Raw genomic sequence first — 17,157 nt, forward strand, 5'->3', positions numbered from 1 at the left:
GAGAACACAATGAGGGGAAATGTAAACACTGCGGGGAGCATGAAACAGTTGAACACGTTTTAATGGTGCGTGGGAAATATGGGGAGCAGAGGGATCGGTTGAGTACAGTGCTGGACCAGGCAAAAGAGACATTTGGGATGGGAAATGTTCTACAGGTAAAGACGGCCAATATTCAAAAAGGGATAATGAAGTTTCTCAAGGACACAGAGCTGTTGGAAAGGATATAGGAAGGAATTCATTTTATTTTTTGGTTTGGGTTTTGTCTACACTCTGGGTGTGTTTCACTGGTTGTCAGGAGGGAATGCTTTTAGTCTGGAACTGCCTGGTCTCTAGTACCAAACCGTCAATCCAGTAGGTGGCGGTAATGCCCCACGGTACCGAGGAGTAAACTGCCAAGAAACAAAAAAGGAGAAGAAGAAGACCGTGGAACATTTTTCCCCGTGCGTGGATTTTTTTCTACGTGCGCGCCTATTTCACCTAACTACCGAAGCCACGGCGACGTGTCCAGCACGAGCTACATTCCAGAATCAAACATCAGTCATCTTCAAGTCGGCACTCGTTGTTTTACAGCCTACTTTAGCCTAGCCTAGCTGGCCGGTGTAGGTAAACAATCCGCACTACACCGGCCGCTAACAAAGCTACACGGCACGTCGTCAAGCGTTCAGAAATCAAGTGAGAAAAATGTCCTCAAGTACCACACCGGCTGCAGTAAAGTTCCAGGAGGAACTTTGTAGAGTAAAAGAGGAGCCCCGACGTCAGCAACACTCGACTGTGTGCAAAATAATGCACGCAAAGGCTGTTCTGTACAAACTTCAAGGTTAGTTCACTTTCGATGATAACGTACGTAGACTTTACGTGACAGATCGTGGTTATGATTCATTTTTATTGTTAAAAAGTAGTGCTGTCAAGATATTCCAATTTTTCTTTTCCATTACATCACATATAGCCGTAATGGTGAAAAAATCGTGAAGTAGTGTCACCCCGAATTATTTTTAACATTGGGTTTTGTATATATGTAATTATCAGTTTATATAAATCCCTAGAAATACAAATCTTATCAATAAAACATTAAAGAATGGTCTGAAAGATGTAAATAAAATATTAATAGCATACTCAAAATTGTGGATAGATAATATAATGACGACGTCCCGATCGCATATTTTTCCACCCGAGTCACCCGATTTTGAGAATCTGCCTATAGAGCAGTGGTCTCAAACCGGTCCTCAAAGGGCCGCAGGGGGTACTGGATTTCATTCCAACCAAACGAGACAAATACCTTTTCACCAATCTGGTTTCTTACAAGTGTAATCAGTTGATTGCAATCAGGTGCTGCTTATGTTAGTAGAAACCTCATTGGTTGAACTGTTTTTGCTGGATCTGTTGGAACAAAAACCAGGACCCACTGCGGCCCTTTGTGGAGTCTGTTTGAGACCGCTGCTATAGAGATTCCTGATCCGATACCGAAAAAGTATAAACATGTTATTGTCCCACCAAGCCTCATTCATAATGTCAATAACTTTCAAACAAGAATAACATAAAAGTATGTCTTTAATAAATGCTTCAGTGAGTGAGCACACTCAAATCCACTCATACTGAGATGCTCATGCTGCTTAGAACAGCCTCTCTCAAGTCAATAGATTTATTTTTGCATTGATCATTTAGCCTATCAATTAATTAGGTTCATATGGGTGACAAAATGTAGCCCTGACCCCCGTTCACTCAATCTTTTTGATCTTATTAATGTCCCGTCCCGTGTAGTGTAAAGCGCTTTGAGCGCCTTGAAAGGTGGAAAAGCGCTATATAAGCATAACACCATTTACCAGTTATACCGTGCCTACCATTATTGAGACCAAACCAACGCCCTTGTAATGGACCTGTTTCAAGGAGTAGGGGGAAATTCTAATTGCCTTGTAAAGAGTTTTACATGTTTCGGTGAGAAGGTGAAGAGTTTTTTGTGGTTGAGTACATTTCCACACAAACGCACATCGAGGTACCATTTAGCTTGGCAAGGAGAGGTATGAGAGTCATTTTCGAGTGACCCAGACCTCGCGAATATCGGAAAAAAAAGCACATTTATCAAGGTTTCGTCAGTCGTGATTGCGCATGTCCATCCGCCGAAACAGCCTGATAGCGCAGATTTAAGTACGCCTGGCCCTCTGCTATTGAATGCGTTATTGACGTCAGCGGGGCGGCGCTCTGAAAATAGAGCAATGCTGTATTTCGGGCCCCGTCTCTCGGCGCAACTTCATTCAAACAAGACTGCCATCCACCGCTCACTTTCGCCAAAAATTCCGATCCAAAATACTGTAGTGCCCCGGATGGGGGTCGGTGGGGGGATGTTGGGGGGGGGGTTGCAGAAGTCTGTATTGGCTTACCCACTTTATTGTGGCAACAATAATAAAGAAAAACAATACAAAATAACAGCAGGCTGCCGCGACATGTGACCGTTATCTCTCGCTATCTCGCCCTAGTTGTGCCTTAGTTACGGACATTACAATACACAATAAATAGGTTGCCGCTGAACCCTTTAAACTCGGCTGCTGCTAGTTTGATACGGCCTTAAAAAAAAGAAAACATCTTTTTGACCGTCTCTTACTAATTTTAATGTGATCTACAACACTTTAATCAAATTATTCTCATGTTACAAATCTACTTATTTACTAAGCCTGAACAATATTGGAAAAGACTTGTAATTTTTTTTTTAGGGTTTGCGATATACTGCAATATTGTATTGCGATGTTTAAAAAAAAATTATACATATATACATATACATATATACTGTATATAGATATAAAGAAATTTTCACTAGACTACTTGAATAGCTGTTTGGAAATACTTTGGCTGACACAGCGTGACCACAGTGTATTCATATAATACATTCAATTTTATGAATGATGAAGATTGCTGTATGAAGGGATCCAGGAGGCCATGTAAATAATTTATTGAACACAGTATTTTACACTTCAACAGCAGCAAATACATTAAATGACAAATAAAAGAGCAGGTGCATTAGTCCCCTGAATTGTTCACAAAATATAACAATAAATAAAAACTGATGTAAAATAACAACAAAGTTGTAAATATATTTGAACAAAAATATTAAATATGACAAATAAAGGAGCTGGCACAATCGTCCCGAGTTGTTCACAAACTATAACAATAATAAATAAAAACAACAGTAAAACAGCAACAAAGTTGTTAAAGGGTATGAAAACGCAAAGGGGGTGTGAGACATCAATAGAACCGTTATGTGCCAAGTAGGGCTGCAGCTATCGAATATTTTAGTAATCGAGTAATCGACTGAAAATTCTATCGATTAATCGAGTAATCGGATAAAACAAATATATTTTTAGGTGAAGAGCAATTATAAATATACATGAGAAAACAAGACATTTCATCTAATCTTGAACCATTTTCAGTCAATCAATGTCTTTATTTTCGATGTACAGTGATACCTCGGCTCACGAACGCTTAAGCTCACGAACTTTTCGCCTCAAGAACATTAAATTCGCGAGCATATAGTCTCTGCTGGCGAACTAGTTTTCGGCGGACGAACCAAGCCACGCGGTCGGACAGCGCCACGAGAAGCTGACGCACGCTCACGGCGTCCCAGTTCGTCCCCTCCCTTTCGTTGAGTGCGGACGTGGTTTGTGTTAGATAGACATTTTGGACCATATTGAGTGTACTTTTGCTATTATGGGACCGAAAAAGAGTTACATACAGTCCTTATGGAAGGTGACTCGTGTTACCAATTCGCCCTCGACTGGTAATTGGCAGTGCTTTCAGCTTCCCACCGTCGTGAGAAGTGGACCGGCGAGTCACGTTGGCTCGTTGTCGTCGGTTGTCTTCGGTTCGCCCGATTTCCTCTCCAGAAAGGAGGCGGCGTGCATACAAACACCCAGAGGCGTCGGATGGCTTTTTGTGGGCACTTTTATTAACAACCAAAAGCATGTGGGGGGCACAGCAGTGGAGTCTACGCTAACTGCGCACTTTGCCGGTAACACTCTCCTTCCAAACAGTAACTCCCTCCCTCCTCCTCCCACTCCTCCCACTCCCATACCATCGCAAAGGTAAATAAAACAACTTTATTATACAGTACAGTTTATTTCTTTAATTATAATACAATAGCACACTTATTATACATAAAATAAGGTATATTTTTGTGTAGTTTTAAGGCTTATTTAGTAGAAAATTATGTTTTATGGGGACCTGGGAACGGATTATTCTCATTTTAATGGTTTCTTATGGGAAATAAATGTTCGGAAGACGAACTTTTCGCCTCACGCACACTTTCTGGGAACCAATTATGTTCGTGAGCTGAGGTATCACTGTATATTGTTGAAAACAGCCAACAATTGCATCTCAGATGTAACTAGAATTAAAAAAAAAGACAAATTCACTGCTTTCATTCAAAAAACCTTTAGATCTTATTAAAAATATATATATATATATTTATACTTAAAAATGCCATTACGCTTGATAACACACATCACTTAAAAGTTAGGATTTTTTCCCACGTGTTTCAATTGAATTTCTATTTGTGTCAAGCCATTTTTAAGTTCTAGTTAAGTTTTAAGTTAGTCTAAACTGTAAGTCCTGATAGGATTTTGTGTTTTTGCAGTGTTCAAGATAAATGTATGATACAGGCTGTATTGGAGCACATTAGGGACCAGTGCTACTTGGTGTTTTATCCAGCAATGACTACTAAGCTAAAATTGATAGTTAGCATTATTGAGTTTTTATTTTACACCCTTATCACTCCACAAAGCTATGTTATGTTAAAGCCTGTATGTAAGACACGTTAGCCACGCATCGAAAGTGGTCATAATTAATAGAAACCTAGCCCTCCGCAGGGCTAACGTTGCGTGAGCTAGTGACTCAGACAGTAACGTTAATCTTATTTTTTAGCGCTTAGCGCTCTTTATTAGCGCTTAGCGCTCTTTACTAGCGCTTAGCGCTCTTTATTAGCGCTTAGCGCTCTACTGCTTTAAGATGGCCGCTGTTTATTACCTCTGCCCAGACGCGGCCGAGTCTATCATATTGCATCTAGTTCAACATACATGTGATCTCTATGAGACTCCTCAGATGCTACCTGCTACCAACTTAACATCACGCGGGCTAGTTTTTAGCAACGTCGGCGTAGTTTGGAGCGGCTGTCGGCTGCGGAAATGTTTTTTATATTTTTTTATTGCTTCTTCCTCTACGCACGTGACGTCGGCGCGTTGTCCCGCATTAAAAGTAGTCCGAGCGAAACGTGATGCTTAGAGCTGTCAAAATAAACGATTACTCGAGGTGAATAAAATTACTCGGATCAGTTTTTAAACTCGAGTTACTCGAGTTGCTCGAGTATTCGTTTCAGCTCTAGTGCCAAGATAACAAATATTGATAAAATTAAAATAAAATAAAATCTATCACATTAATGAGCAATTATCGAAAATAGATCGAAAATGACGAACATTTCCGAAAGTGTTCCGGAAACAGCCGAATGGGGCAGAGACGTCATAACAAGGAAACAAAAGGTCGAGGCAGGTGCCATCGTTGTTTATCGACGAGAGTTGCGTTCGGGTTTATCAAAAAATCGCTAAAATGGTTCAAACCTGTCATGCTATGTGGTTTACAAATAGCCATTTGTCGCAATGTAGTACCCATGAGTTCCTGAACGCGAGAAAAAGAGCTGGACTACGCAGACAATGAGTAAAGTTCGTCAGTGCTAAGAGGGCTAATTTTGCAATTTTACAGGGAAACGGGAACCTGACGAGCCAGAAGATGTGCCTACAACCTCAAAGAAAACAAAATTATGCTACTTCCCAATCACTTAAGACCCACGAACTGCGAAGGAGTGAATTCGTGACCCGTATGTGAATAAATTGAGTGATTCGAGCATGTCTGTGGAGCAGGAATATCAGCTTGTAGAGATCACAAATCACGGCGATTTAAACGTACATTTGAAACAACAACTCTACCGAAGTTCTGGATTAAAGTCGTTTCGGAATATCCCGACATCGCTAGGAGCGAGCTGAAAACTGTGCTACAATTTCCAACATCGTGTATTCGTGATGCTAGCTTCTCTCACTCTCCCATCTCGTCTCAACGAAACAAACTCAGCCCTCCCACTGATTCAGCGGGTGAGTTGTATTTTTTCCCTGCACTTAACACGACGGGGCTAAAAACAAATGCTATTTTATATTTGCTGTATTTTTCTGCCGCACATTGCCGATGTTCTGACAAAGTTGGCATTCGCGTAATGTTAAAAAGGACCGCGAATGCAGCGATTCCTAAGTACACACTACAAACTTTCTTTAAAGAAAGGAATATTAACTTACTTTGCCATGTTTGGCGCACACAACTGCACGTAGCCCTCTCACGTAACGACTTTGCCGTGTCGTTAAGCGTTAATTTACGCCATTTCCGTGTTGCACATGTATGTTTGTGATGTGAATAGTTTATAGCACCATTGGATAACATTGAGAGTCCAACTGAATATAAAAGTGGGACACCGGTCCGTGAAAAAAAGACCCAAATCACACCGGTCCGTGGTGCAAAAAAGGTTGGGGACTCCTGCTCTAATCCCATTCATATTTGTGTTGGTTGGCAGAGCGAAACCGATGATAGCATATTAAATGATAATTATTCTATACATTACTTTTATTTTGCGGTCACGGTGTATCAGCTTCACAAAAAGAAATGCAAAACATACCATTTGGTGTTTCCCACACGAACTGTTGTCGGGGTTTCATCAGTGTGATTGCTCCCCTCAATGATCCTTTCATTAGGCTGCATTGGCTTTCGTTTGGGCTCAAATTGATAACCCAAAACACTAAAGAAAGGTTCATAACTCTCCTCGTCACCATTAGAAGAATGTTCGTTTCGTTGGATTCGTCGCTTCAAATAGAAACAAAATTGTCCGCCATCATCGCCGCCATTCAGTACTAAGCACTGAGCCGGCTGTTTCCCGAAAGTGATGTCACGCACACAATATGCTAGATTTCCGGCATCTCGGGGGCGGGTCCTTTTAGCTTGACAATCGACCTAATTTCTATCATTTTCTTGGTGTTGCGATGTGTGTAATTACACGAAGTGACATGATATGAATTCAAAAGGCATGCATTGATGGATAAATGATGGAATATTAGCATTTCCCCAGGTGTTGTCATACACTTTAAACATACTTGAACTTAAATATTAAATCTGACAAATTGAAGTGCAAGTGCATTAGTCCCCTGAGTTGTTTACACAAAATGTAACAATATAAAACTGCAAAACAGCAACAGAAAAATACAACCGTTATTATTATTATATTACCGTTCATGTTTTTTTTTTTTTCATTTTTTCTGAAAGGTGGAAAAGCGCTATATAAGTATAACACCAACCAACACCAAAAACAAAAAACAAAGTAACCTTTGCTACGTTTGGAGGTCATTTAATGTTGTGAATCAACCGTTAAAGTTGATAAAATTGCTCTCGTTTTTGCATTAGTTCCCTTCTGTCTACTTTCGACATGTGAAAATTTTAAAACTGTTTCATCCTTTAAAGATAGACTCAAGTCAAGATTTTGCCGATTTAGGAGTATTTTAGCTAAAAAGTTACTCGCTAGGAAGGTTCACTACAACAGAGCCTTTGTGAGAAGTTTACTGCTCTAAAATGGCGGCTGTTTACTAACGCTACAGAGTCTCATTTCGCATGTAGTTCTATATGCATGAGATATCTAGGCGTAGATTGTATGCTGTCGGCTACAGTCAGGAAATATTGGAGCCACCTAGCCTAGCATCGTGTTTGCTACAGCATCACAACAAACACTCTTCCCTCGCCGTGTCTCTGACTTTTCTGGCGTCATTCAACCAACGTATAAACGCACATTGTCTTGTTGCCGAAAAGGGTGAAAAAATCGGTACGGAGGATAAAAAACATAATGCACGAAAAACGTACAGATTTTGAACGTAACGTACGACGTACACAATTAAAAATCAGTGCTCACTTGTACAGATTACGCCAAGACCGTACAACTTGATAGGTATGAATTATAGTTGACCATCACAGTTAGGTAGTGGCACTCTGTAGCACGGGACGTCCAACTAGCTGTGGTCAGGGCGAAACTGTGTGCTTTAGCGAAATCATCTTAGATGGCTTTGCGTGCCATATCATAAATGTCGGGGATTATGTTGTTGGAGAAATATGTCCGCGAGGCAACAATGTAACGCGGGTCAAGCGTTGCAAATAAATTAAGGAATCCCGCCGTGTGTTTTCACTGTTGTCATCTTCGGGGTAGTCTTGCTCTGAGAAAGTGGGTGTGGGTGATGCCGGATGAGGTGCCGGAGTCATGTTATAAATGTTGCCATTAGCATCGGTAACAAGCGCTGAGCAATGCTTGCAAATTGTTTTATTTTTTTTTTTCAATATTTTCTCTCCCTCCGCACTGTAGTCCACGGGGAAACCGAAATGTTGCCACACCGCAGATTTGAAAGAAGCCGGTGCTTCCTCAATAGGCTGTATTGGCTGAGGGAAATTGTGTTGGTTCGTTCCACTGAAGTGGATCTACATGACCTCTGCTTTATAATATACATATGTTGCTAATTAGTACCAAAAAAAAAGTTCTACTCACGGTTTCCAGTAATTTTTTACTAAGTAGCGTTTTTGTGTCGGTCTTTTTTTTCCCCCCGTGGCACAGTGATATTGATACGGCGAAGTCGTATCGTCAGTGTGTGAAGCCATTTTAGATCACGTGCACCAATAGGAGACGAGGATTGTTGCTATGGGTTTGTAAAACAAACAACATGGCGGCGACCGTGTCAAGCTACGACACGAGCGAAGATGAACAAAAGATAAGAAAACCCTATTCGAAATTTAGTCAAAAGGCATCGAAACGATGCTATATGTACCTTTCATCTGTCCAAAGGCGAAAAGGGGCAGGAATTTAGAAAAAAACTTGCAGAGCCTGCGTGGTTGCGTCAGACAATGGCTTTCTCCCCAGGCTCCGTCGAAGAATCTTGCTGAAAATGCGTCAACTGGGATTTTTAACGACATTCACTACAGGTAAGCCACATGCACGCCTTTACCACAAGGTTAATTGTTATTAGCTTATGCTCACAAAATTCTTATTTAAATTAGTGTTGTAACGATACCATTTTTTAGCCCAGATATCAATACCACTTTGTTTTAAAAATGTACAGTGGGGAGAACAAGTATTTGATATTGTATCAAATACTTGTTCTCCCCACTGTAAGTACAGTGTATAGAAAGTGAATCCAGTAGAACTTTTTATTGCATACCTGTTATGGGTGACAATGGTTAAATAAACCTTTTGGCTCAAGAACGTCAAGCTGTAGTCAGTAAAAGCCCTGATACTGACGTGGCAGTGATTGCTGTAAGTCTGCAGAAAGATTTACAGTGTAAATGGCATTTTTTCACAGGAGGAGGCAACAGAACGAGGACTGACGTCTTTAAGGTCTCCGCAACGCCTGGCACTAGTGTGTGTTCAGCACTCATTGGCATCCATATATTCACAGGTTGTGACTCTGCTTGTGCCTTTCATGGCAAAGGCAAAAAAACATTTTCTGTTGCACGTCATAAAAAAGAATACCTGACTGGGTTTGCAAAGCTGGGCTGCAGTTTTAAACTTGACCTACAAACATTTAACACGTTGTGTAAATACGTGTGCCACCTGTCTGGCCAGTCATGTGCCAAAAATGATGCCAAATGCAGATATTTCTGTATGGCCTTGTCAGTCTTGCCAGAACATTCTATTCCCCCCCAAAACTGATGCTCTGTACCAACATTGCAGGACAGCAAACTATCAAGCAGCAATTATGAAACATTGTCTAACAGGTAAAATGTGTGCCCCTTCACCCATTGGGAATGGGTGGGACATTGAGGATGGGCAGTTGGCAGTGACATGGATGACTAAAAATCCTGCCCCTGATACTGTTTTGCAAGTAGTCAACTGTAGTTGAAAGGCAACCAATTTTGACACGGGAAGATGTTCCTGTATGTCTGCAAAACTTTCTTGTACTGTTTTATATTGGTGCCAAGCATGCGAGAATGTTTCCAAAGAAACAGAAGACACTTGGATGGGATGATGACTTTGATGAAAGCGATTTTGAGGAGTAATGTTGTCATGTACAGTTTTACTATTTTTTTATTTCTATATATATATTTTTTTAATTCGTTTTTCAATATTTGTATGTGTAATAATGTGTATTTTCATAGTATGAAACACTAGCATGTTTAAATAAATGTTGTGTAACAACAGTACCATACTTGAATGATTCCAACCTTTTGTGTATATACAGTGTGATTAAAAAGGGTTTGCCAAAATCATAATGCCATGTCAAAAACGAAAAACATTAAAAAACAAACAAACAAACAAAAAAACACTACCTTGGACAGATGTAGGAAGTAACTAAGTTCAATTTCATGTTTTCATAGTATTCAAATATGGCCATCACCAGCAGCATGGACAACATCAAGTTGACATGAGAATTCCTCCCTCCCGCATTGATTGTGTCTGTTATTTGATCTTTCATGTCATCAATATTTGCTGGAAGTGGTGGAACATACACTTAGTGTATAACATACGATATGTGCCATGAAGATGGATAATGAACTTTGTCTTTAACATACCAACATGTCCAGCAAGTACTGATGATGAGAAATATCGAACAACAGTTGCAATCAAGACAATGACTGCGACATGCACACGTTTGAGAGGAATTCTCATCGTGGCTTGATTTTGTCCATGCTGCTGGGTGTGCTCACATTTGAGCACTTGTGAAACAAGAAATAAAACTTGGACGTTATCCTTAACACATGTGTCCATCACTTCTTTTGTGATGTCTTTCATTTTTTTAAGTATCACCTGATGATTTTGCCACATTCCATTTTTGCCATGATTCAGATTTAGGAGGGTGTGGTAGCAATTCGGTTGATTTTCAGCCATTTATGATCATGGTGTGCATTTTTTATTTTATATATTTCATTGCATAGTAGTTTGTGATATTTTTGATATATGACACATAACCCTTTAGCTTAATTCAATATATATTTCATTGTGCTGGGTGCAAATAATTAATGTTGAAGTTTTTCCTTCAAGAAATTAGCTATATTTCTCATTCTGAATTCACCTATGTGTATACTAAGGCACCAATACTTGTTTCAAATGTTTGGTAGATGTGTTTATGCATTTGATAAAGATTTCGTGTTGCCAGAATTAATATACCACTTAAACCAAGCAAAAACAGCAACACTAGATCTGTATTTTTGTGTATTCACATCAAGAAACATTTCTGGCTGGTGACTGAGTTAGGAGGGTATTAGCTTTGAAAAAAATGCATTGAACGCATAGATCCAGCGTAGTGGAATGAAATCCATTTTCTAAGCACTTTTTCCATGGTCCCAATAACGCCATATTTCCACAAGTTTGTCCATTCGCAGCACTTCCTGGTCAACTCTAATCTTTTAATGGACGACGGTCTCACAGAAGAAGTTGTAGCTGTCAGTGAAGGGTGTTTCAGTTCTGAAAAACACGCACACACACATAAACCATGTGAGAACTGTTTCATTAATATCATATTTACATAATCTTCCGATCCAAATTATCTAGGCTTATCTATTCTGCCATTTTTTCCTGGATAAAATTATCAAATAGGTTTTTGGAACTACAGTTAAACAAACTAAATACTATGTTGTTTGTCAATCTAAACTTTTTGCTCAAAGATAACAATCTAACATCATAATAATGACCGTACATTGCAAGTCTTAACTTCATATGTGATCTGACCAGAAGCCCCCCAACTCCCATAGTTATTCACAACAAAAGGCGTGTGTGTGGCTTACCTGTAGTCAATGTCGTTAAAAATCCATGTCGAGGCAATGTTTAACATTTTCAGCAATATCCCTCGACGGAGCCTGGAGAGAACGCCATTGTCTGTCGTAGCCACGAAGGCTTAGCAAGTTGCCCACCGTTTCGGCCAAATTCCTGCCCTTTTTCGTCCTTGGACAGATGAGAGATGCATATAGCATCGTTTCGATACCTTTTGACTAAATTTCGAATGCGGTTTTCTTATCTTGTGTTCATCTTCGCTCGTGTCGTAGCTTGACACGGTCGCCGCCATGTTGTTTGTTTTACAAACCCATAGCAACAATCCTCGTCTCCTATTGGTGCACGTGACCTAAAATGGCTTCACACACTGACGATACGACTCCGCTGTATCAATATCACTGCGCCACGGGGAAAAAAAAGAATGACACGAAAACGCTACTTAATAAAAAATGACTGGAAACCGTGAGTAGCACTTTTTTTTTGGTACTAATTAGCAACGTATGTATATTATGAAGCAGAGGTCATATAGATCCACTTCAGTGGAACGAAATCCATTTTCTAAGCACTTTTTCCATGGTGCCAATACAGCCTACAAAATTCAGTCTCTCCACTCCTCCGCTCGCCATAGCGTTTTTTTTCTTTCTTGTTTCACTTTCACTTTGCTCGTAAGCGAGAAAGGGCGTTTTTTTCTGTTTCTATTACGTGCTTGACAGCGATCGGATATTTACTTGCGGCGGGGCGGGAATTTCTCCAAAGCTGTGCTTCACGTCACACACAGAGCTCGACCAATTAATTCCACAAGCTTTCGGAATAAATTAATTGCAAAACCGAAAAGGCGCGGTTCATAAAGGCGTATTGAAGAGTACAGGGCGAACCGTACAGTTTGGCTTTGAACCGCAAACCGTTGCACTGGTAAGGGCAATGTAATGTAAAGCGCTTTGAGCGCCTTAAAAGCGCTATAAAAGTATAACACCATTTACCATTTATACAAGTATAACACCATAGGTTTTAGGCCAAGACTATTAGTATATCCACCACTGCGGGCTTGACACATGAACATTGGCACGTAACAATGTTCCCACTTGTACTAAAAAGCTTGTCTGATGGGAGCTTTTACCAGGAATGCATAGATACTTGCGTTTTAAATGGTCAAATATGTTCTACGTCTTACTTCTTGTTGAGGCAACCATGGCGAGGCACTGTTGACAGGGCTGTTTTTTGTTCCTTATCATCTTGTTAATAGCCAAAATACTTCCAAGTTTCGGATGTTGAGTTTCTTTTCGGGACTCTTTAATCGCTTTCTTTCCTAAAGCGCTTTCAGTTTGAGAACGGCCCGTCCTCCCTCCGCTCTCTTCCCTCCACTACACTTTAGTACGGAGAGGGGGAGGGGCCGATGACTGCTGAGCTGGAGGGGAAGAGTCGCACAGTCACTCTTCTTCCCCAAAGCAAAAAAATAAAATAACCATCGCACGTATGTGCGATGGGACTATTGCGCATGCGCACATCACGATGGCGATGTTTCAACGATATATCGTTCAGGCTTAATATTGACCAATCGAAAATGGAGAAACGACCTTTCAGTAACATCAGATTAGGATGGAATATTAGGAAGGATTATTTCTGAAGCAGTAAATCTTTTGGGGACACAATATTGCAAATGAAGAATTAAAACTTGGCTCATGTGTGATTATGGTTTTGGTCTTGCAGATGTCAGTCAAGTGCATCGTCCTGAACGCCAGGAATGTGCTCGCATGAAAGAAGAAGAGAAGGAAGAGTCGCCATACGTCAAGAACGTGGAGGAAGAATTAGTCCACATTAAGGAGGAGTATTTCATTAGAGTTGCGAACCCCCACATTGAGGAGCAGCAGCAACCTCGTCCCCTCAAAAAGGAGGAGAACAACCCGCGATATGTTAAAGTGGAGGTGGTGAACATCCCCAAGTGGACTGATGAGAGCTTGAAGGGTGAAGATGGGGGTCCGAGTGAAGCCAGCAGGGGGGCGGAGCCTCCGAATGGCAGCAGCAGCAGTTCAAAAGAAGGATTCCAAGCAGACAACCTCATCGCTCGACCATCAGAGAGTGACGACTTCACATCACGCTCGCTGTTCTGTGAGTATCACCTTACTTAAATTGAGGGGAGTGCGGGGCTTGATCTCAAGCAGAAGCCGGAACTGTCATTTGGTGGCATTCGTTCAATCCGTTTTGTCTTTATGCGATAGTGTGTCCAGTCGGTGTTTTGACTTTAGGCCTGAACGATATATCGTTTAAACATCGCCATCGCGATGTGCGCATGCGCAATAGTCCCATCGCAAGGACGTGCGATAATATTTTCATTTCATTTTTTTTAATCCACAAACGTTTGTTTTGAGGAAGGAGAGGGAAGGAGAGCGCACAGCTTCTCTTTCCCTCCAGCAAGTCATCGGCTCCTCCCCCTCCCCCCGCGGCAGCGGAGTGGAGGGAGGAGGGGCCGGACAGCAGAGCGGAGGGAGGAGGGGCCGTTCTCAAAGTGAAAGCAAGAAAGCAACACGTTGAAGCAAGGAAACGAGGCAAGACCGTCTCCAAAAGGAGTTTTGGAAGTATTTTGGCAAGAAAAAGACTATAAGGGACAAAAAACAGCCCTGTCGACAGTGCCTCGCCATGGTTGCATCAACAAGAAGTAATCTGTCGAACATGTGGGACCATTTAAAACGCAGGTATCTATGCATTCCTGCTAAGACCTTCCCATCAGAGGCTTTTTAGTACAGGTGGGAACATTGTTACGTGCCAACGTTCTTGTCTCAAGCCTGCAATAGTGGATAAACTAGTAGTCTTGGCCAAAAACCTATGAGACCCAGTTGAGAATTGCTGAGCAAGAAAGGTGGACGATATGCAGACAAATACATAACACAGCTGGAGGAATGTCTTTTCTTCTTTTTATTCATGTGACCGCTATCAGGGAGGCAGGAAATTTGGTTCTGTTATCCATCAGTTATTTGCAGTTATTCAGGTCAATTATTTACAAGTTCAATTGAGTTTCTGTTTTTTATATTTAAATTTATTGTAAATCGTATTTTTCAAATAACTATATATAGTACTGCTGCACATAAAGTATTGACACTTAATATTTTTGTTTAAATATTTTTACAACTTTGTTGCCGTTTTGCAGTTTTATATTGTAATATTTTGTGTAAACAGCTCAGGGGACTAATGCACTTGCACTTTTATTAGTCAGATTTAATATTTAAGTTCATATATGTTGACAACTTTGTTGTTTTACTGAGGTTTTTATTTATTGTTATAGTTTGTGAACAACTCTTTTATATGTCATATTTAATATTTTTGTTCAAATATGTTTACAACTTTGTTGTTATTTTACAGAAGTTTTTATTTATTGTTATATTTTGTCAAAAACTTAGGGGACTAATGCACCTGCTCTTTTATTTATCATTTAAAGTATTTGCTGCTGTTGAAGTGTAAAATATTGTGTTCAATAAATGATCTATTTTGTGCAGACATGGCTTCCTGGATCCCTTCATAAAGCAATCTTCATCATTCACAAATGAAACGGTATTATATGAATATACTGTGGTCACGGTGTGTCAAGTAAAGTATTTCCAAACAGCTATTCAAGTCATCTAGTGAAAATTTCTTTAAAAAAGATTAAAAAAAATATATATAATATCGCAATATAATATCGCAATATATTGCAAACCTCAAAAAAATTGCAACAATTGTTTTTTCCAATATCGTTCAGGCCTATTACTTACTCATTATGATGTAGTCACATCAGAGCGAGTTTAAGGTGCAATCCATGTGTGTCTAAACTTATAAAACGGATGCGTGTATAGAGTGACAATCTGCAGAACATGCATGTGCACTGTGATTGTGTGAAAGACGAGCACATGGCGGAAAACACTCAGGTGGCTTGAAGTTCCGTTCTGAGACCCCAATTTTGCCAAATTTAAAAAATGTCAACATGCATGTGTGATACATCATTGGAACGTTTAAAATATCGTAACAAAGTTTGGGACGCCCAGACTGGTACATATTAAATAACACTTCAAGTTACATTTTGCAGCAGAAAACTTATTGGGATGATGCTAACGTCTTCATCTTTGCTGTATGCATTGACACTTTTTTGAGGTAACACATGGAGCCATTGTCATCATGGAGCTTGTGGTGACGTCGTTGCGTGTGGGAAAACCCGTGGACAAAAAATGGAAAATTCCTAAAAAATACAATAATTACCAGCTGTAACTCGAGACAGGACATTATGTTAGCATTCGAGTTGCCACATTTAGATGACATATTGAATTACCTTTTATAAACATAAGGAGTACTTACACCCACCAAACTTTAAAAGCCTTCAAATGTCTTGAGGGCTAGACATACTTAGTAGCAGGATTTGCTAAGGAGCTTTCATTGGCAAAAAACACATCAGATGTTTACATCGCCGTCAGTAAGGTGAGTACATTTTTCATGCACACTGCCCACACGTAGATTAATTTCAAGCAGACATGTCACCAGATGGGAAACAAGAAATGCATGCAGACTTGTCACCAGACAGGGAATATGAAATGCATGGGACAGCACAATAAATACTCCCTCTGTCTCGTCTATGCAGTCATAAACTTCATAATACTTGACATGACACGGGAAACAGGGCCAATCCGTAGGGGCCTATTTTCAAAAACTCAAAATTCAAATATTTTCAAAACCAAAGCTGCTTCCGACCTCAAACCAAAACAGGCACCTCCCTTAGCCATATTGGTGTCTCCATTAGCAGCGGCACCAAAAATTTCACTTATAAAATCCCGATTATTTTTTATACAACCCCAAGCAAAAAGTATGGAATCACCAGTCTCGTACGAGCGCTCACTCAGACATTTTATTATGTAGAACAAACTCCGATAAAAAGCTTGGAAAAATAAAATAGTTTAAAAGTGCAACTCTTTAGCATTCAGAAACACTAAAAGAAATGAATAAAAAACTTTGTGCTGGTCAGTAAATGTTACTTTTATAGAGCAAGTGCAGGGAAATACAGTGTATCACAAAAGTGAGTACATCGCTCGCATTTCTTCAGATATTTAAAAAGCTTGGGAACGATAAACCGATACGACTGGATATCCGGTTTTACAGGCGAGCGATACGGCTGTATCGATAGCAAACTAAACAATCGACCGTAAATAGCCAGTAAATCTTAAATGTATCGATAGTAGAACAAGGAGAGTAAGAATCGCTTACCAGTGCCCATTCCATTGCTTTGCTAATTTTATGGATCAAACTATCTGTGGAAGAACGACACATACTGTAACTCGCGTTTACTTCAGTCATGCTGCTCTGTACCTTGCACACTGCTCCAATCG

At 40.2% G+C, this 17,157-nt stretch overlaps 1 protein-coding gene across 1 annotated transcript in view; it reads left to right on the top strand.

Moving 5' to 3' along the window:
• The first annotated feature begins 415 nt into the window (after positions 1–415).
• The window catches only part of LOC130911292 (zinc finger protein 771-like), a 36,780-nt gene continuing 20,038 nt past the window's right edge, over positions 416–17,157 (top strand). Inside the window, exons 1-2 of the mRNA XM_057829160.1 lie at positions 416–817; positions 13,523–13,921. Coding sequence (XP_057685143.1) covers positions 682–817; positions 13,523–13,921 — 535 coding nt within the window. The 5' untranslated portion in view covers positions 416–681. The remainder of the gene's footprint in view (positions 818–13,522; positions 13,922–17,157) is intronic.

The sequence above is a fragment of the Corythoichthys intestinalis genome, unplaced genomic scaffold (assembly GCF_030265065.1).
Source record: "Corythoichthys intestinalis isolate RoL2023-P3 unplaced genomic scaffold, ASM3026506v1 HiC_scaffold_24, whole genome shotgun sequence".
Classification (NCBI taxonomy): Eukaryota; Metazoa; Chordata; class Actinopteri; order Syngnathiformes; family Syngnathidae; genus Corythoichthys; species Corythoichthys intestinalis.